Below are 20336 nucleotides of genomic sequence, written 5' to 3'. Positions count from 1 at the left end.
TATATACGGCACAGCTCTCTGCCTCGTGCTTTTCGGTTCCAGTAGACAGAGGGAGAGGGAGGACCTGTTGCTAGGATTTGGACTGAGAGAGTGGAATCAGGAGCTTTTGGCTGGATTTGCTGCTGCTTTAAAAGAGACTGAAAACCCTCTTTCTTATTTTTAGCTCTTGGCCTTGCTAGGAAGGTTGTTGGGTGAGGGTGCCTTCTTTTCCACCCCACCCCACCCCATCCCACCCTCAGTGCATTGCCTGTCTCTGGGGCCTAGCTTGACTGAGGTCTACCTTTTTTTCCTTTAATTTTCTTTGCTTATATTCTTATTTACAGCATTTGTTCTTGCTCACTTATTGGGTGAAGGTGGGTGGAGGAAAGCCTGCTGAAGTCTCCCTGCGAGTATGGCATCTCTGGGTATAAAGGGGGCCATTGAAGTGCCCTGGGTTCTGACAAATCACGAAACTAACGAATCATTTCACGAAACGGGACAATTTAATGAACGTTCATGATTTGTGGAATGCGACAAAACATGAAACGCTCGTTTCATTTTTTCCCATTTCGTGCCCATCTCTATTTGTCACTAAACTGACTGTTGCCTACTGAGAGACCTCATCCACTTATCCCTATTGCTTTTAAAAAGTCTTTTTAGACTTTTTCTGTGGATCTCATACACTGTGGACCTCATTTTATCCTTTTTTGCCCTTTATATTCTGACCCCAGATCAAAGTTTCTGGCAGGATTTTTATCTGGTCTAAGCTTATACACAGATGCGGAGAAAATTTCATTTTTGCTTTCTGTTGACACTTATGTTTCATACAGAGTTTCACTTTTTGCCTTTGTTGCTATGAAGATAAGGTCTAACGCAGCAAGGAAAGGTGGTGTTACTTGAACTCACAGTTAACTTATTGATTGATGGTTTTAATCGATGTCTATTTTAATGGAATTTTGGTAAATCTGTATTGTACATAGTTATATTTTACCTAATTTTTATCTTATTTAATGGAGTCTTTGTAATTTTGTGACGGCCTATGGCTATACATAATAAACTCTGAACTGAACTGAAGTCTTTTTAGAGTCCTTTTAGAGTTTACATGCCAGACAGGTCCGTCTTTGTACAAAAATTACAGCTCAGGGGAAAAGCAGTCTTAAAACCATCAAATCCTTTTAATAAACCTTGGTTTGCTCAATTCGGCATTTTACTGCAACTCAGAGAAGCTACCCATCATAGGAATGCCTCTGGCAAACATCCAGAATGGATCAAACAAAAAGCTGTCAATATTTAGCAGGACAGAAATCACTAAAGTCAACAGTCCACGCACTTGACCACACTGAAAGTCCGCTGTTCGTAATGATATTTGGGCAGCGGAAATCCCTTGGCATGGGCTTGCTTCAGGATCTCCATGTTCTTTTTGCAGTCCTCAGCCATCTTCTCAAACCTGAAGAGAGGGAAACCAGAAGAGGTAACTAGTTAGAGGTATTTAGTTAAAAGATTCTCACACATCTCTGCAGCTAACTTAATTGTGCTGCGCTTTAGAGCAAATACAATGTCTGTCCATCAGTATGAAGACTAACTGCTAATTGTACATTGGGGTGTTGCCTACACAATGCATGGGGTCTTCAGGAACTGACTCAATGCGGCCATCCCATTACCTTTGGCTGAATCTGCAGAGTATAGATGAGATCTGATTGACAAATAGCAGCACCTTCATAGACAGGCACAGGTAAGAACAAAAGTGCACCAGCTGGACAACTACAACATTAGTTGTCTTATTCCCTATGCAGTGAGTGCTTGGCAGCAGGCCAAGCATGGAAAGAGGCCCTGGCTACCAGGGCTCTATTCCCAAGCACAGAAGACCCAGCTACCCAAGAGATGGCAAGGAGGCTGCAATACAAGATTGGGGGGTGGGGGATACCATATGGCATTCACCTAGAAAGCTCTCTAGATGATGCTTAATATATTGAGCAGTATACAGTCAGCTAGCAGGGGCAAAAAAGATGAGACGTTCCAATGAAATAGCTATAAAAAACTGTGTATACAATAGATTATAAATGCCTGTTACCTAGATACATAAAAAGTGGTTTAGAATGGCTTGTCTGCTTTCATTTTTCACATAAATGAAACAAAAGGGGAACATTGTCAAGATAATAATAATAATAACAGCCCTTATATTTCACTCTTCTAGACAGATAAGTGCGCCACTCAGAGCAGTGAATAAAGTCAGTGTTATTATTACATACAGCTGGAAAGCTGGGGCTGAGAGGAGTGGCTGACCCAAGGCCATCTGCAGAGCTCATGGCAGTAGTGGATTGAACCAGCAGAGTGCTGATTTGCAACCCAACCACTTATCCACTATGTTACAGCATGCTTACTTGGTTGTTTCGGTGATGTTCCCTAAATGGGTGAACTGCTTGGAGTAATTCATGCACATCTGGAATAAAAAAAATAAGAAGTCACAAGGTCAGCAGACAGTAAACCCAAGTGTCCTGACTCTGTACCTTCCCAGCCAAAGTCTTGCAAGCCAAGCTCACAATTACTCCCCTTTAATAAGCTGTAATACTGTGCAAGGGTCAGCCCTTGTATGGCCAGAACATCCAGCCTGGCCTCTTATGGAACCCAGAAGCCATTGGCTCATCTTGAGAGCTGCAGGGATCTCAACTATTGTGTCTGGATCCTGCCCTTCCTCCAAGAAGCTCATTTTTATCCTCGAATAAGAGAGGCGACGTTGAGACAGCAACCTGCTCAAGATCATCCAGTGAGCTTCCTAGAAGACCAGAACCTGGGTCTCTGACTCTGACACTCCACCCATTATACCACACCCAGCCACATGTGTGTATCATGGCCAGCTAGTTAAAAATGCAATACAAAAAAATGGACACGCAAAAAGAGCACAGTGCTCCTGTGCACACTTGACCCAGGCCTCTTCAGAAGGCAGCTAAGTAGGTCGGATCGCCACTTCCCTCTGACTCTCCTGAAACTGGCACAAGAAAGAGCAGGCAACCAAGTACAACACACTACCCTGCCCTCCAGCCGCAGCCAAGGCTAAGCACCCTGCAGCGACCAGCATCATCTCTTTCACCGGCTCTACACAGTCCATCACCCTAGGCATTTTTTTCCAACCCAGGCTTACTTCTAGTGTTGGAGCTTGGCTGGGTGGGGAGTATAGGTGACAAACCGCCGGGAGAGAAGGCAGGGAGACAGAAGGCTTTAGCATCTCTCATTCAACATGGCCCCTTTGATGCTAAAACCGGACTCCTCCTCCTCTACTTTAAACATAAATGTGCTGGGCATGTGGACAGAAGCAGCTGTCACTATCCCATCTCATCTGGCCCCAAGACCCCTCCAGGAAGCATCTATTCCAGCCTGCTGTTACTCACAGGGGCCAGCCAGATGCATAAGCAGAGCACGAAGGCCATGATCCTCCCTGCTCACTTCTCCCAGCAGCTGATGAGAGATCATTTTGGCAGAGAAAGAACACCCGCAAGCCAAGCCCGCTCCACTTCATGTCCTGTAGGTCTCCCATGAGTGGAGGCAAGACATCTTTATGCTTCACAACTCCGGTTAATCTTCCCCCAGCACCTACATCATTTCCTAAAACTGCCCAAACCCTGCTACCTCATACTGCTGCCTCATGAGTTTCACAAGCTCGGTGTACTGGGTGGCTGTCTCCGGAGAGATGCTGACTCCACGACGCTGCACAAGCATGAAATCCTCCTTGTTCATGGGGGCTTGAGGCACCTGAAGGAAGAAGGAAAGAGTCACAGAGGGAGACCCTCTCAAGTCGGCTGCATCACTTGCTTGAGTCTATGCAAAATGCAGAAGTTATCATAGCAAGAGAGAAAATGTTGTCAGCCAGGGCTGTGCTGCACTGAGGAAGGTTACAGAATTAGTTTGCCGAACAACACTTTGTCCCAGAGTGTGCTCAGGTTTCCTGTAGAGCGTGCTCCTGCTCTAAACCGTGTGGACCAACAAGTTGGCCTGGAGCCACCCCCTGCAAAGTGGAAAGGCCTTGCTTCAAGTTTAAAGCACAGCCAGAAGAGAACCTGCACTAGTAGTAGCGCTAAAGGAATGCTGCAAAGGCCTTTTATACCATAGCCAAGGGTTCATGAAGGTTTCTTCCAAGGCTGGAAAGACATCTGTAGTGATACTGAAGAAGAACTGCCCTGATGAAACAGACCAAGAAGCCATATAACTCGAGTATCCCGCTTGGAAAGATCACAAGCAGGAGATGAAGGCAACAGCCCTTCTGAGATTCCAGTACCAACTTTCCACATGTCTAATCCAAGATAGTAATTTAGAACACTGGAAGGGATGAAAAGAATCACGGAGGCAAGGAGTCGTATCTGCCTTTCACAGATTAAAGTGATTTTATAAAAGGATACTTCCAGTCAGCGTGGCTCAGATCTGAAGTTCCATTATTGTGGTACAGTGATAGGGAAAACATTAATTATGATCATCTGCACACACTGTGATTTTAAAAACCCCTTAAGTGATTGGGGTGTATTTTGACCCTGGAAGTCATAGGGGGAAATTGGTTTACCCATTTAAAACATTCTTCAGACACTGAACTCTGGTTATGCGTTCTCCACAAAGAACCACAGGGCCCTGAAGTCCCGCTCTTCCCTCCCCACTGCCTTTCTTTTTGAAGTTTGAGGTTCATCAAAAGGGTAAGGGGGAGTCATTCTGACCCCAATAGACTTGGCTTGAAACTGAAATTACTATACATAATCACATTTGGGGTTTCTAGTGATCCCAACAAATACTGAAAAATGATTTTAGCACTGTTTCCATATATAAATAGATGGACCAACACTTTTTATCCCCATTTTATAGGAAGGTGGAGCAAAGAGTGAAAACTGAAATTTCTCTCCATAATTTATATCTATATATATTTGTTATGCAAAAATATCACACTTTCGGATTTGGGCTTTTACACCACTTTTGGAACTAGGGGTTGAAATTACCTCAGGGAAAACCAGTATTTACAACCTGAATTGTTGTATATATAGTAGGAGCAGGTAAAAGCTCTGTGTCTGTGCTTTATCAAATCTTTTCTTGTGTCCCATAGCCACTCAGAAAAGCTCAAATTGAGCTGTATTGCAATTTTGGAAAATGAGGTCATTCTACCCCCCTGCAAGACAAGCCTGGGCCTGTTTGCAGCCATCCTCTGAACCTCTTCCCATTTTCCAGACTTGAAGGAGCCATTCAGACTGAAACTTTAAATGATCCTTAGCTGTCAGTCCACTGAGCTGACTGTTTCCCTTTGTTGTTCAGGAACAGCTGTTAATTGGAAGGATCCAACAGGTGTAGCTTGAGAGCAGGTTACAAGAAGGCTAGCAGAAAGAATGCAGATATTTTCTTTTTGCTAACCCTTTAACTGGCAGGAACGGAATCTTCCTTTCTATTGCAGGGGTCTGTTATGTGCCTACTTCTTGCTTGTGTCATAGGTTTTAAAAATGGTGGGGTTAATTTGACCCAAATTCCATTTCTGTGGGGTTGTTATATTTTAATCTGGGGATTACAATGGAAATATATCAGGAATTAATATGGGAATATATTAATGTACTAGATTGCAATCTTTCTAAGAAAAACAAATTCAGCCTTCTCATTTTGGAAGTGGGTACAGACAAGTCAAAGTTAGCTCCAGAATAGCCGGCTATTTCAGATAGGTGTTTCCTGCAGTTGTCAGAAAGAACAGAACTAATTATTCCACAGTAGTTACTCAACGATGTGACACAGGAGATTGAGAGGAGATTTGTGGAGGGTGGGAGGGAGGGCAGGTAAATTGTTAACGGGCAAAACCCCTGGATTCAAGCAAGGAACACTGAGCATTTGCCATCAGGATCCAGGCAGGCTGCCATTAAAGTGCTGCGGGTTGCATCTTCTGAAGGGAAAAGTAGTAGATATCATCTGTGTGAAAGAAAAATGGTCAGCAAAATGTACAGAATGTGTATGTTTTTCTCTGTGCACAACATGCAGTTTTGTTGCGCAATGCAGGCAAGTAAGCACTTTTCAAGGAATAAAAGTGCTCATTTGTATAGTTCTACTAAAACTATACTGTGTTTTACCTATTTAAAAACATTCTGTCACCTGTTACCTCACTTTTTTTGTTATCTGTTGTTCCACACTGCACTATTATTACGTTAATTACGGTATTATTGTATTGTAACAGTTAAAAATGATTGCTTTGTTAAAAACAGTTTTACAGATACTGAACAATGTCTTAAGCTTTAAAAATGGTGGCGTCAGTTTGATCCCATCTATGTTTCTGTGGGGTTTTGCTGCAATATGGGGTCACTTCTGACCTCTATTTCAAAGTAGCGTAGTCGGGTTCTTTTCTCTGTGGCGGGGAACTTGCTAGCATGTCTTAAGAGGGCTTCAATCACTTCCCAACCAAAGCGATTCATCCTGTTGCTCTCCTACGTGAACTGAGACCCATTCTAGAGGGATCTTAATAGCCAGGCTGACACCCTTTCATTTCTGGGACAGCGCTAATCAAGCACCAAAAAGGGCACCAAGTATTCCTGGAGGGCAGAACTTCCTGCTGGAACCTGCAATGGGGGGAGCCAGTGGGGAAGTCTGCGGAGGGGATAATGGGTCAGGGTTTGCCCAAGGCCCCAAACGCTTGCCCCACCCACTGACTACACAAATGACTATGGCTCAGCTGAGTTACTTCATACCATGGTTAAAGAAGCTTTATTATGGTTTGGCAAGATGTCTGGAATGGCAGAGTTAGAGCCCTCCAGAAGCGGCTTAACTATAAAGACCGGAGTGAATTTATGAACTGGAGCACTGAGTAGATTATATGTTACAGCAGACGAGCCACTCTGAATCACGGCTTGTTCAGCTGGTTGGCTGGAAGGTCAAATTACGGTCATCACACCGCTTGACATGATGCCTGCAATGAACCAAACCTCTTTTACCACCTTCATTTATTTTACTGAAGCTTGTGTGGGAGACTTTGTTAGGGAACTATAACCCCTGGGCCAGAACCCTCTCACGTTTGGAAGTCTCCCAAACCTGCCCCGTGGTAAGGCCAGCTCTGAACTGTATTCTCTGTAACGTCAGGAGATCTGAGCAACTGTGGGTCTAGTAATTTTTATATGCCAGTTCAATACACCTCGCACAGATGACTGCTTGCCTTCGTTATATCAACTGGAAGGCCATTCTGTGATGCTTCGATCATGGGGTCCAAACCCTTGGCCTGGCGCAAGAACAGCTTGGCCCCCTCAATGTCGTTCTGCTGCTTTGCTCGGAGAGCTGCCTGCATCAGTTGCTTCTTCCGGCTTTCCAGGAAGGTTAGCTGCTGTTGAGCTGTTAGGAGAAAGTGAAAGGAGAGGACACTCATCACGCAAAGCACCTTGTAAACAGATAGCAAGGAGGTTCCAAACAGAGCAAGGGAAGGGCATCCTAGATTTCATTTTGTTACCTGCAGGGCTCTGTGTATGGGTGCCATATTCCCCTTGCAAACAGAATGCTGGCAGCATGAGGGAGAACTTGACCAGAAGAGAAGGTTTCTAGAGACTGCTTTATTATTAGGCAGCCTCAGGAAATACAAAACACCAATTGACAGATGGCTTATCTCTCAGAGTACCCACACTGTGGTCATTAATAAAGAAGCACTCTCCCTTGTCACGTTGGTCCCAGCTTCAGGGCTATCCTGAGTGTAAGACAGGCAACTGAGTATCTCAGGAGAAAACCCAAAGAAGAGACAAGTCTGAGGAAACGCAGTTGGGTCTGTGCGCGCCAAAGCCAGAGGCCATGGACCTTTTGGAATCACCGACTGTGGCATTTTATTAAAAAAAAAATGGCATACACCAGGCATGTAAGAAAACAGACGCAATACAGACAATTTAAAAAAAACTTTCCCATAACACTCCAGACATTCAGCTGAAGTGTCGGGCAGGTATCCAGGCAGCAGTCAAAGCTTCGGTGAACCTCCTCAGCAGCTTCCAGAGCCAGACGTTAAGCACAAAATGGCCTTGGCGCAAATGGAGCCAACCCTCTAGCTATTCACGAGGGATGTGGCTGGAGGGAAAGGCAAACCTGCAAGACCTTTCCCATCTACTTGAATAGGAACAAATGGTATTCAGTGCCTCCCCCTCCCAAAAATCACCCCTGGAGTGGTTATTCTGTAACAGAACAGACCTTCCCCCTGCCTTCCCTCCCCATCTTCCTTTGGTGCCAAGTAAATCACTACTTAAAATTGTAAGCCACCTTGAGTGCATTACCAGTGTATTGTAGCAGCTGTTAAGAGTGTTGGACTAGGACCTGGGGATCCTCACTCTGCTATGGAAGCTTGCCAGGTGACCTTGGGCCAAACACACCCTCTCAGCCTAACCTACCTCATAGGGTTACTATGAGGAAAAATGGAGAAGAGGAGAATGATGCAAGCCCCTTCAGGTCCCCAGTGGGGAGAAAGACAGGGTATAAATAAATAAACTGCATAATTGGCACAAAAACAGTATATAAAAGTAGTAAACAAACTGAAATAGGAGTACCTTTTGTGACAGTCTTTGAGGCCGTTTTCGCTGATCCAGTTGCCTTTGGTGCTGCAGGAGTCGCTCGTGAGCTCGGCTGGGGTGGCAGCTTAGATTGCAATGAGCTTGCTGGTTTGGACGATGCAGGGCAGAGATCAGGCTGTCAACAGGGAGGAAAAAAATTCCGTAACTATGCACTGTAACACCAGCCCTGCAAAGCATATTTCACAATAAAGAATGGAAAGAGAACCCCAAACCTTCCTACTAATATGGCACACACTCCTAAAACGCTGCTCTCAAACGAATGCTGCCATCAGCACAAAGGTTCAATATATACAAAGCACTGGCTAGGAAAGACTGCAAGTGAGCAGCACGCAATTGCTGCCCTGAAATGGAGGAACATCCTACATCAGCCACGTTTTCCACCTGCCAAGCACGATTCCATCAGCAGGGCCAACAGCCTAGATCAGTACCCCTGAAGCATCCAACGGAAGAAGCCCTCTCTCCCGTATGATCCTGTTGGCACAACCAACAGAAGCTATGGCAGGCCTTTTTGTCCAACTGAACGAAACCTGAGGAGAAGGTTTACATTACAAAACAAACCCCGTTCCCTTAAAATTATAGAAGAACATGGTTTCCCCACACAGTCTCCTATCATTTTAGGGGACAAGGTTTGTTTTGTAATGTAAACCTTCCCCTCAGTTGTTAGATGGTCTTACAGTAGAAAGTGTAAAGGCTTTAGGTATGCTGTTCTAAGGTGATTTTTGTATTGTGCCTGAAGTGTACAGAGATCACCAAAGCAGGAGGTTCAACAAAAACACGAAGAAAATTTATTTATGTACAGGTGTTTTTTAAATAATAATAATAATAATAACATTCAATTTATATACTGCCCTTCAGGACAACATAACACTCAGAGTGGTTTACAAAATGTTTTATTATTATCCTCACGACAATCACCCCATGAAGAGAGCTCCGAGAAGCTGTGACTGACCCAAGGTCACCCAGCTGGCTTCAAGCACAGAAGCGGGGAATCAAACCCGGCTCTTTAGATTAGAGTCCCGTGCTCTTAACCACTACACCAAACTGGCTCTCAAAAAGCCCAAGCTCTTGTAGGACTGGCTAATGTGGGCTCCCTTCCACAGCAGCACCAGGGTAGGAAGTGCCTTGTCTTGAATACGCTTAGCCTTTTATATAGTAGGATTATCCCCACAACAAACACCCTGTGAGGTGGGTGGGGCTGAGAGAGCTTTGAGAGAGCTGTGACTGACCCAAGGTCACCCAGCTGGCTTCAAGTGGAGGAGTGGAGAATCAAACCCAGCTCTCCAGATTAGAGTCCCACGCTCTTAACCACTACACCAAACTGGCTCTCAAAAAGCCCAAGCTCTTGTAGGACTGGCTAAAGTGGGCTCCCTTCCACAGCAGCACCAGGGTAGGAAGTGCCTTGTCTTGAATACGCTTAGCCTTTTATATAGTAGGATTATCCCCACAACAAACACCCTGTGAGGTGGGTGGGGCTGAGAGAGCTCCAGAGAGCTGTGACTAGCCCAAGGTTACCCAGCTGGCTTCAAGTGGAGGAGTGGGGAATCAAATCTGGCTCTTCAGATTAGAGTCCCGCGCTCTTAACCACTACACCAAACAGGTCAGCAGCCCAGGCCTCCAGACAGGAAAAGCCTGGCTGAGGCACTTAAGCTTAAGCAATTATGGCTTCAGGTTGTGATTGTTTTAATCAATCCCTCCCACAGAAGCAAGTGGCAAACAGAGAAGACCGAGTTTGCCTGAAAGAGAAACCACCGTTCTTGGCTGTTCTCAGTTTACATTCTCACAGATCCCTCAGGATCTCGAAAAGCACACTACTCAACCTTTTTGGACTCTTCAGAGTCTTCATCCTCTTCACTGGCTAGTTTCATGGCTGTTTCGAGGATCCCCACAAAGCTTTGGTTTCCTGCCGAAGGCTCCATCCCTTGAATTGGAGGGAAACCTGCCAAAGGAAATGAGTGGTCTAAAAAGGGCACAGTGCTGCAGGAGGGCAGTGTTTACCAGGCCCCTTGGCCCAGGCCAGAATGGATGACGAAGAACAGGGTCACAGGCTAGTTTGGACACAATCCATTTCCCATAACCTAAACTGTTAATTTTCAAATTGTGTTTGGGGGAATCCCGAAGTTCCTCAATGAGACGACCAATACAGGAGGAAAAGCTTCTCTGAATGGATGTCTCTCCTGGCTCTGCTGACTTTCCCCTGAGATGTGTGGCTGCAAGAGTGAAGAGAGTGTCCCAAGATGCCCTTTCAGTTCACACAGAACCCCAGCCAATATCCTGTGTGGTGGCAGAACGGCCTGTCAGGCGACACGTGGGGCTAAGCGCCTTGCAACACTGCCCCCAATCCTCTTAACACGCAAGTGTTCTGTGGCAGAAAGACAAGCCAGTGTGGAACAATTTCCCTGAAGCCAGAAATTTCGAAATGCTCTGTGCTAGACACAAAGACTAGGAAGGGATACAAATTGCCGTAGGTGTGTATCTTTAATCACGTCCAAAAGGTCAGGTGCAGATCTGGAGCATCTCTGTTATAATACTCCTCCCTAGGTGTTGTGTTGTGTGTGTTTAAGTTTTATTGGATTATTTAAATATTTTAAATACGCTTATACTTCCAATGCTGTTTTAATGTTGAAATGTTTTGATATTCACTGCCTTGGGAACCCTGCTTGGGTGGGGAAATGACACAGAAATGTTTTAAATACATATATACTTATTTACTTAAAATAATAATTTACTTATTTATTATTTTAAATATTTGTAAGCTGCCTTTCCACCAATAATACGGTCCCCGAGATGGTGAACAATAAAAACATTAAAACAAGATTAAAACGCAAATAAATATACAAAAATACTTAAAACACATAAATACATAAATGAAAAGTAGGTTCAATGAGAATCTGTGAGGGTACGCCAGACAAAACAGAAAAGTCTTCACCTGCGGGTGGAAGGCAATGACAGAAGGGGAAAGATGAATCTCCCTGGGGAGGGAATTCCATGATTTTGGTGTCATGACTGAGAAAGTCCTTCACTGCCTCGGTGTGATGTGGACACAACTCAGCAGCTGCGACACCTTTATACCCAGTTCTCCATGCTTATCTAAGACACGTCTAGATGCATACAGAAACATCGCCCATCTCCTCCCAGCGCAATCACCCATGTCCGGCACCCACTACTCCTGGTAGGAAACTAGCCGAGGATCCCCAAAGCACCCCCTCAACTTGCAAAACAGTCTTAGGAATTAAATACCTGGGGGGACAGGAAGGTCAGCAAGTTCCACAGGCTTCCCTGCCTTGTGAGCTCTAATGGCCTCCTGGTATTGCTGAAAGAGAAACACGGTGATCTGAGAATGCTTTCTCTGGGAAACAGGCCTTGTAAAACCAAAGTTCTCTGGCTAACTGTGGCTAGGAGAGGAGTGTGAAGATAGGCAATTTACCAGATCATTATTGAGCAAAGCAGTTGCGACTACTTATTCTTTTCAGCGTACAGAGTGTCACCAACTCAGTTGAGGAAGGTTCAGATTTGCCCCCCCCAGCCCCCCCTATCTTGTTGCTTCTGGAGTCGTAGCAGAATTAGTTTTGCTTTCTCCTTGGAATAATTTTAATCTCTCTTGCCTTGCATTTATATCTTTTATGCTTTGTTCGATTCTCTACTGTTTTTTGTGCTTTAATACCTTCATCTTCAAGAACTGCAGAGTTTTAAAAGATTTTAAAGGAAATCACCTATTCCCGTGTCACCAACTACAGAGAGAGACTGAACCCAGACACAATTTTGGCTTCAATCTGGTCTGCTTTTGCAGCACCAACAGTGCCAAGCAGCCATTCAAATTCTCTCTCTTCCCCACAGGAAAGCATATTCCCCAAGTTATAGCATGGCGTAACCTTTTCTGTCCTTAAAGAATACTGAATGCTGTTCAGTGACTGACTCCAAGTAGCATATGGATGCTTTTCAGGACATTTCTGCTTTGCTCAAAGACTCATCTGGCTCAAACCTGGCTCTCCACAAGAACACAGGGAGGAATTTTTTAGTCGGCAGAAGCCACAGTAAACACCTTCCTCCTCCCATGATGAACTAAAAACAGAGGACAGACAATACAGAGACCAGTAACTAGCAAGAGAATATCCATGCAGGTTTCTTCCAGGCCAACCATTCCTCTGAAGAGATAAATTTGATGCCAATATTTGTTACTCATCTCATACTCTGAATATTAAGAAGAAAACGACTGGAAATTAAATCAGTTTCCACATAAACCAGCCTCCCTCTTCAAAAAGGCTGAATGTTAGAAGAGTCTAGTGTGTGTACAATCTTACAAATTTTATGAGGCTATCAGAACCATTCTCAGGGAGGCAACAGGAGCTGACAAACCATTCCAGTTGCTGATGCAGTGTATTGTTCTAAACACACCGTCATCACCTCTCAACCTGGGTTTGAGAGGGAAGGGCGCAGGGAATAAATGTTAACCAGGGCTGCTCATCTGAAGAAACCCCAAAGGCCCAGGATGCATAACATGTTCAGCAGGAAAACCAGCAAGCAAAAAATGTGAATGGAACAGGTTTCTGGTTACTACAGACAGACAGCTCACCTTCACTATCCGTTCATGCATTCTGGCCTTCCGGTCATCCCCTTTGCTCTTGGCCTGGGCAGCTGCTGCCTTGTACCTGTCCATCCTCTGCTGCAATGCTTCCATCATATCCCGAGGGGCTGGAGGCATATCTGGAAACAAGAAAGCAATTCTGTGCAATTCGATCTTCATGCTGAACAAGGTACCCCAAAGGGACCCGGAAACAAAAATCCAAAGGGGGCTGGCTGGTCATGTAGCATGATGGCTAGTGCCAATTCTGGGCCAAATTCAAGGTGCTAGTGTTGACCTGTAAAGAGCTGTACAGTTCAGGGCCACCATACTGATGGACTGCCTACTCCCACATGACCTGACCACTACGGTCACCTTTAGAGGCCCTTTCGGGTGCCCCTGTCATCAGAACTTAAGACAGACAGCAACCCAAGAAAGCGCCTTCTTGGTCATGGCATCAAAATGATGGAATTCCTTCCCCCAGGAAGATTCGTTGGTCCACCTCTATCACGGTCCTCTGCCAGTGGGTGAAGACTTTTCTGTTTCATTTAGAGTTCCCTCTGTGAGCCTCCTTCCCATTTATGTGTCTATATTTTGTTGAAGCGTACACACTTCATACACACACATACACACAAACACATAGTAATTTTAAAAACCACTAGGCCTGTGGGGCAAAAAGCCCTGGCAGGGTATTTTTTGCAGGAAAGGAAGCAAACGAGCCACAAAAGCAAAAGGCTGTAACTGCTTGCCTCCACCAAGTCCAGTCACAGGCTTGGTACAATGTTACAGCTACGGCAGTCACAGTAAAAACTATAGAGAGCCTTGTGGGACTCCTACCTCCTGCACCTGAGATTCCCGGTGCCACAGGGGTCACAGCCTGTGTGACAGGTGTTGCCGTTGCTACAGGGCACTGCTGCACACCCGAGGACAACACTTCTTTGAGCAGCTGATCTGAGGAAGACATCCAGCCAGTTGAAACATGACAAGAAGCTCACCCAGAAGCCCACAAAATGCTGGCAAACACTTCCTCCCCCTGTGCAACCAACAAACCCCAAACAATCCAGGTGTTTCACCGGGGATGTTGCAGGCCCACCCTCCTAGGTGTCTTTTTTAAAAGGACAGTCAAATTTGCTGGGCAACTAGCCACCTTTTCTAAGTGCCACTGTGTATGATACATTAGGAGCACAGCTAGGAATGATCCCTAGGGATTTCAGCCCCCTCCTCCACTGCAAGCAAAGAGGACTTCTGCCACTCGACTGCCACTGAATGAAACCTTCCTTAATGCCTGGATACCCTGCATATCTCAATGCTCCCCTGAGAAACAGTAGCATGTCAAGGCTCAGCACTGGCACAAACACAAGCCATTCTTTTAGGATAAAAGTGAGAGGCACAGGTATGCTTTCACCAAGCAAAGAATCTGGGATAACCTGGGACAGAAGTCTGCAACAAGGTAAAAATCAAGTGATACCGAACAATTATTCTCCTGTATTGAAAGTAGTATTTAAAGCACCCTATGTACAGATGGACCATCAGGATCCTGAGTCATGGCTAAGAGGTGCAGAAAAGTTTATACAAGAGTCTTCCAAAGATTTTGGCATCCTGAAGACTGTGCAGCAAGTTGTTATTATACCCCTGTGCACATGGGAGGATTAGCTACTCAGACTAGGAGACACAATAACTCAAAGAGTATTCCAGAGTTTTGGAATTCTTAGAGTAAAATAACTGGTTCATGGCATGATGTTTTGGGTTGTTTTCTTACTTCCTATTATGGAATTTGTCAATAAACTTCTCCCTGCTTTTGGCTACAAATGAGATTGATGTACCATGATGTGACAAGAGAGCTTGGTAGAGCAACACTGAGCAACAGAAGGGATACCCACACCCTTTCACACAACATTCCAGCACAAATGGGGCTTTAGAGCTGCAGATATTACCTCCATCTCATTTACTAGCAAAGCTCATTCAAAAGGCACCTGGCAAACTGCCAAGTTACCCTTCTTACCTGGAGGGGGAGGCAGACCGCTGAGATCCACAGTGTCTCCTTTACCCAAGGAGTCTAAAAGAGGGTCAAAGCTCTGAAAGAGGTTTACAATAAGGTTAAGAGTTTGCTCTTTGAGCTAAAAATCCTAATGAGGTTTTAACAAGGCTTCACAATCCAACCACAGAATGCAAGGGTAGACAGACAAATTATAAGCCTGTCCTGATACCTTCTCAATGAGATACCAGAGGATCAGCAAAGCACCTCGGTGGCAGGATGATTTGCACAGAGGAGGCAGATGGCAGCAACAGCAGTGAACTCAAAACACCCATGCAGAAAAATCAGACAGAGGTCAACCAGCCTGGGGGAGGGAGCTATCTGGCGGAGAGAGTGGACAGGTGAGGGGAGGTTAAGCACCCCAGCTTGCACTGCCATTTCAAACTGCTCCTTCATCCCACTATTTTTCAGCTATTTGAAGGAGACACAGTTCCCCAAACCCAGGTCAACAGTTGAACAATCCCAGTTTTCTTCTTTGTCCTCCTAAGCCACATTCTTTGCCACATAAAAAACAGTCCAAATCCAGCTAGAGACTCCCAATAGATCCCCCATTCCTCTCTTAACAATATTAGGAGCCAGTAGTTGCCTCCTATACCCATATTTAGTAAGTAGAACCCCTCTTACATCCTCCTTCTCAAATCCCAGAAGCCCTATCAGAGGACTCTCATTGGCTAACACCTTTAAGAATTTTCCAAGTGCTACTTATACAGTTCTCAGTAATCCTTACCATTGACCAATGGCAAGCTTGTCTAAGGCCACCTAGCCAGGTTCCAGCCAAGCAAGATTTCAACCCAGGACATCCTAATGATGCCACGTGTCAGTATGCTACTAATGAAGAAATGCTACGCTTTGCAGTTTTGATGTTCCTCCAGAGGCTACAGATCGTGTGTTGTAGCGTCCCTCCCTCCTCTTAGTAGCAGCCGCCACCTTGCATGATATAGCTGTTGTCAAGAGGGTGGCAGGGCACAAGCTGTGGCAGCTGAGAGGGCATGCAGGCCTCATGTAGTATGTCCCATTCAAAGGGAACCAGGATCTACAAGAGAGCTGTGTGAACTATCACAGATCAAATGTCACAGACAAATGATTTCAAAGAGAAAACTTTTCAAATTACGTTAGTGCACAACATCCAGCTACAAGTCAACACATGTCCAGGGGAGGGGCTGTATGGCTCAGTGGTAGAACATCCGCTTGGCACACAGAAGGTCCCAGGTTTAATCCCCAGCACCGCCAGTTAAAAGGCTTGAGTAGTAAGGGATGTGAAAGACCTCTTCCTTGAGACCAGGCAGCTGCTGCCAGTCAGAGTAGACAAGACTGACCTCAAGAGAGCAGAAGTCTGACTTGGTACAAGCCAGCTTCATGTGCTTATGTGAGTAATCGAGTGATGGATCCATGTGAGGCCAGAACTCAGTAAAAATAACTTGGCTTCCATTCCTGAGTCATTGATCCACACAGTAGGGTTCAGTTGCAGTTCTAGAGAAATGTTTTAGAAACGGCAGCCAAAAAGGGACACACGTTCTCCCTTCAGGATCCATGAGTGACCATCTTCCCCTCGAGCTCTCCCTCACTGGACAAGTGCACCCACCTTGGCTACGCGGTAATACTTGGAAGCCATTTCTATGCTGCCTTCCTGTTTCGCACGTAAGGCAGCCAGCTTGTATTCCCGTTGTCTGCCCTGCAGGAGTGCCTTTGTAGGAGAGGTTTCGGAGCCTGTGGACAAGCAAAGGTCATGCTGTTGAACATCTCTCTCCAAGAAACCTGAACAACTCATTTGGGGCGCTCCAAATATGTGGGATCTTTTTCACTCTGGAAACAGCACAGCTTTTGAAGCATCCACCAACCTCCAACACAGCTTTCCACGGGGCACAAAACCCCCCCCCCCACGTTTATCTAAGGACAGCCTAACGTTGGAAGTCCTGCCTCACCAGCCTTTGGGAGTTCTTTGAGAAAGTGAATACGCATGTAGATAATGGTGATTTGGACTTCCAAAAAGGCTTTTTGACAAGGTACCACATCAAAGACTTCTAAGGAGGCTTAGCAAACATTTAAAATTCATTAAACAAGAGGAAGCAGAGAGCAGGAATAAACGGACAGTTCTTGCAACGGAGAGAAGGAAGTCAGGGGGTCTACAAAGATCAGTATTTGGGCTGGTGCTATTTAACTGGTTCATAATCTGGAACTGGGGATGAACAATTTTGCAGATGACACAGTGATGAAAACCAAGTCTGACAAGAGTCCCCAAAATGGGCAACAGGGTGGTAAATGAAGTTCAATATGGGTAAGGAACACTGGAACAAAAAAATCTCAACTTTAAATATACGCTAATGGGGTCTAAACTTCCTGAGAAAGAGAGGGAAAGAGAGCTTGGGGTCACAGTGGATAGCTCAAGTGTCAAGCTAGTGTGTTGTAGCAGTAGAAAACACAAACTCTTTCCTGACAATTATTAGGAAAGGGATTGAAAATAAAACCACCAATATTATAATGCCCTTGTATAGATCTATGGTGAAACCTTGTTTGGAATACTGTGGGCAGTTCTGGTTACCATAACTAAAAAAGGACATTGCAGAGCTGGAAAAAGTACAGAAGAGGGCAAACAAGATGATTAGGGGTCAGAACACTTTCCTATAAGAAGAGTCTGAAGAGTCCGGGACTTTTCAGTTTAGAAAACTAGGAGGACATAACAGATGTTTATAAAAATTATGCATGGGGTAGAGAGAGTGGACAGAGAGAACTTTTTCTCCTTCTCTCAGAATACTAAAACTCAAGGGCATCTAAGTAAGTTGATGGATAGTAGATTTGGGACAGGAAAAGGAAGTACTCCTTTATTCAATGAGTGATTAAAATGTGGAATTTGCTGCTATGGATGGCCACAGGCATAGACAACTGTCAGAGTGGATCAGACAGATCCATGGAGCATAGATCTATCAGTGGCTGGCTACTAGCCATGAGGACTAAAGAGAACATCCACATTCAGAGGCAATAAACCTGTGAGTACTGGTATCAGGTGCCAACCTCAGGGGAAGGCCTCGGCCTCTTTGCCCTGTTGTTGGCCCTCCAGTGTAACTGGCTGGCCACTTTGTGAAACTAGAAACTGAACTAGATGGACCACTGGTCTGATCCAGCAGAGCTGTCTTAAATGTTCTTAACTTGCTCTTGGGTATACAGAACTAGTTGAGATTATCTTCGGGTCTTGGTCATCATGTCGGGAACACGCCACCCAACTTGAAATTTTGGAACTTGATTTTGTTTAGCCAGTTTTTAAAAAGAAGTTGTTAACTAAATTATATACATCTAGTCAAAGCAAGGAAAATAAAAGACAGTTCATATGCCCAACAGAGGTGTGCAGAAATCCAGCCAATGTACTACAATAACCTCTTTTTTAAAATCCTCACTGCCCACTAGCCTTTGTCAATTAACAGGGACAGGGATCTGAGGCTCAATCTTCCAATCTACACCCAACACGCTATCCTCTACTACATTACACTGGTTGTAAATCACCAAAATTGTCCTGGCAACAACTTGATACTGAACATGGCAGTGGTACAGAGTTGTATTCTCAGAAGCCCAGCCGTTCCCATTTTGTGTACAAACAGACGTGACTCCCTGCTCCTCATTTTTTTTAAGCTGGTAATGTACGCTCAATACTAACCTGCAGTAGGAGAGGGTGCCGTAGGGGAAGCAGATTTTTCTTGGGGTGTCTCTGGGGATCTAAGAGACACAGCAGGGTCTGGAGAAATCTTTGGCTTTGGAAGTACTGGTGGTGGCAACTTGGGGGACAGATCAGACACAGGTGGTGCTTTGGGGGATGATTGTTCGGGGTCTGCAAAAAGGTGGCCAGATAAGGCAATGCTTTCATTAGGAGTGGAGGCCTGGGAATCCAGAACTGACTCCAAGAGAGAAGCCTGCTGGGAACTGGAGTTCTTTCCCGTGGCTACTGGGGGAGGAAGTTCGTCCTCGTCAATCTTTTTGCCTTTCCTTGTAGAGATCAACAAGTTTTCCAAGGTCTGGAAAATAAAGATGGCATTGATCTACAACAGTGGGATGTTTCAAAAGCTAAACACAAGACAGCCTAAGTGCTCAGCACACCTCTAAAGAGATGTCAGTGGGGGGAACATCCTCACTCAAACCCCAAGGTTTCTGCTTACAATCTTCATGAGTATCAGAATTTATCTTATTTTTCTACTCAGCACTATCAGAACTGCCAGACCAACCAGAGTTATGAGGCACTGAACTGAAAAAAAGAAACTGATCAGAAGCTGAATGGGGGCAGCTATGGATGGATTTACTGTACCAGATTTTGTATCCCTTTTTAAAGCCCCTCTCATCTTTTTCGAAAAGAGTCCAGTAGCACCTTTAAGACTAACCAACTTTACTGTAGCATAAGCTTTCGAGAATCACAGTTCTCTTCGTCAGATGCATCAACATCTCATCTTTTTAAAACACTGGAACACACAATGGCCATCAACTTAAAAAACTATATTCCAGTAAATACTTAGTGCCTTACCTTGAGGCCCCTTTCATATCGGCGCACCTTGGAGCTTTCCCCGGCTTGCTTTGCATTAGCGATTGCAGCCTTGTACATGTCCAGTCTTTCAAGCAAAATTAATTCTGTCCTACCGGGATCAGCTGGGGCAGCGTTTGTCTAGCAAAATCCAAAACAGACCCTTCCTTTCAGAGAATGAAGACACAACATGATTCTCAGCCCAGCTAAATACCACTAATTTATAGAACTCTGATACATTACATTTCTTCTTCTTCTTCTTCTTCTTCTTCTTCTTCTTCCCGTATTCTTGGACCTAAGTCTTGAACAATAAGGCTAAAAGAAAACTTACATAAACCCATGTCTAGAAACACCTCCCTTCGACACTTTTCTGAGGCCCCTAGAAATCGAGCAACAAAATAGGTCAATTCCCCTAAGAGGAATTGAACCTTTTGCCCTGATTTTGCCAAAGGAAACATATTCCATTTATCAAAACAAGGCATAATCCATTTTAGCTTAAACTGGAGCACGTAAGGGCACTGCAGGAGAATACGTACAAGAGAGTCCACCAACTGGAGGGGAGCCCTCCAGTTGGTGATCCCAAGCAGGTAATCCAACAATACCATTGAAAAGGGGAAGTTAAACTGTGCAGGCATAAAGGTCCTGCATAACTTTGGGCTAACCCAGGATTCTAAAGGAAGGGAGTTTCCCCTTAGACGGAAGGCCCAAGGCAAGCAGAATGCACATCCTCCT

At 44.9% G+C, this 20336-nt stretch overlaps 1 protein-coding gene across 3 annotated transcripts in view; it reads right to left on the bottom strand.

The window, feature by feature from the left end:
- CC2D1A (coiled-coil and C2 domain containing 1A) overlaps positions 1-20336 on the bottom strand; it is a 53952-nt gene that overhangs the window by 17460 nt on the left and 16156 nt on the right. For all 3 annotated transcript variants that reach the window (XM_055003137.1, XM_055003139.1, XM_055003138.1), the window contains exons 6-18: positions 19608-19745; positions 18753-19107; positions 16689-16813; positions 15074-15146; positions 13909-14022; positions 13084-13214; positions 11751-11823; positions 10331-10449; positions 8490-8628; positions 7130-7302; positions 3604-3726; positions 2361-2419; positions 1310-1426 (exon numbers count right to left, since the gene is read on the bottom strand). In XM_055003137.1, the coding sequence (XP_054859112.1) occupies positions 1310-1426; positions 2361-2419; positions 3604-3726; positions 7130-7302; positions 8490-8628; positions 10331-10449; positions 11751-11823; positions 13084-13214; positions 13909-14022; positions 15074-15146; positions 16689-16813; positions 18753-19107; positions 19608-19745 (1739 nt within the window). The remainder of the gene's footprint in view (positions 1-1309; positions 1427-2360; positions 2420-3603; positions 3727-7129; positions 7303-8489; positions 8629-10330; positions 10450-11750; positions 11824-13083; positions 13215-13908; positions 14023-15073; positions 15147-16688; positions 16814-18752; positions 19108-19607; positions 19746-20336) is intronic.

Source organism: Eublepharis macularius, chromosome 19, assembly GCF_028583425.1.
Source record: "Eublepharis macularius isolate TG4126 chromosome 19, MPM_Emac_v1.0, whole genome shotgun sequence".
In the NCBI taxonomy this organism is placed as follows: domain Eukaryota; kingdom Metazoa; phylum Chordata; class Lepidosauria; order Squamata; family Eublepharidae; genus Eublepharis; species Eublepharis macularius.
The sequence above is the reverse complement of the archived record's forward strand: the minus strand, read 5'-3'. Positions and strand labels throughout refer to the sequence as shown.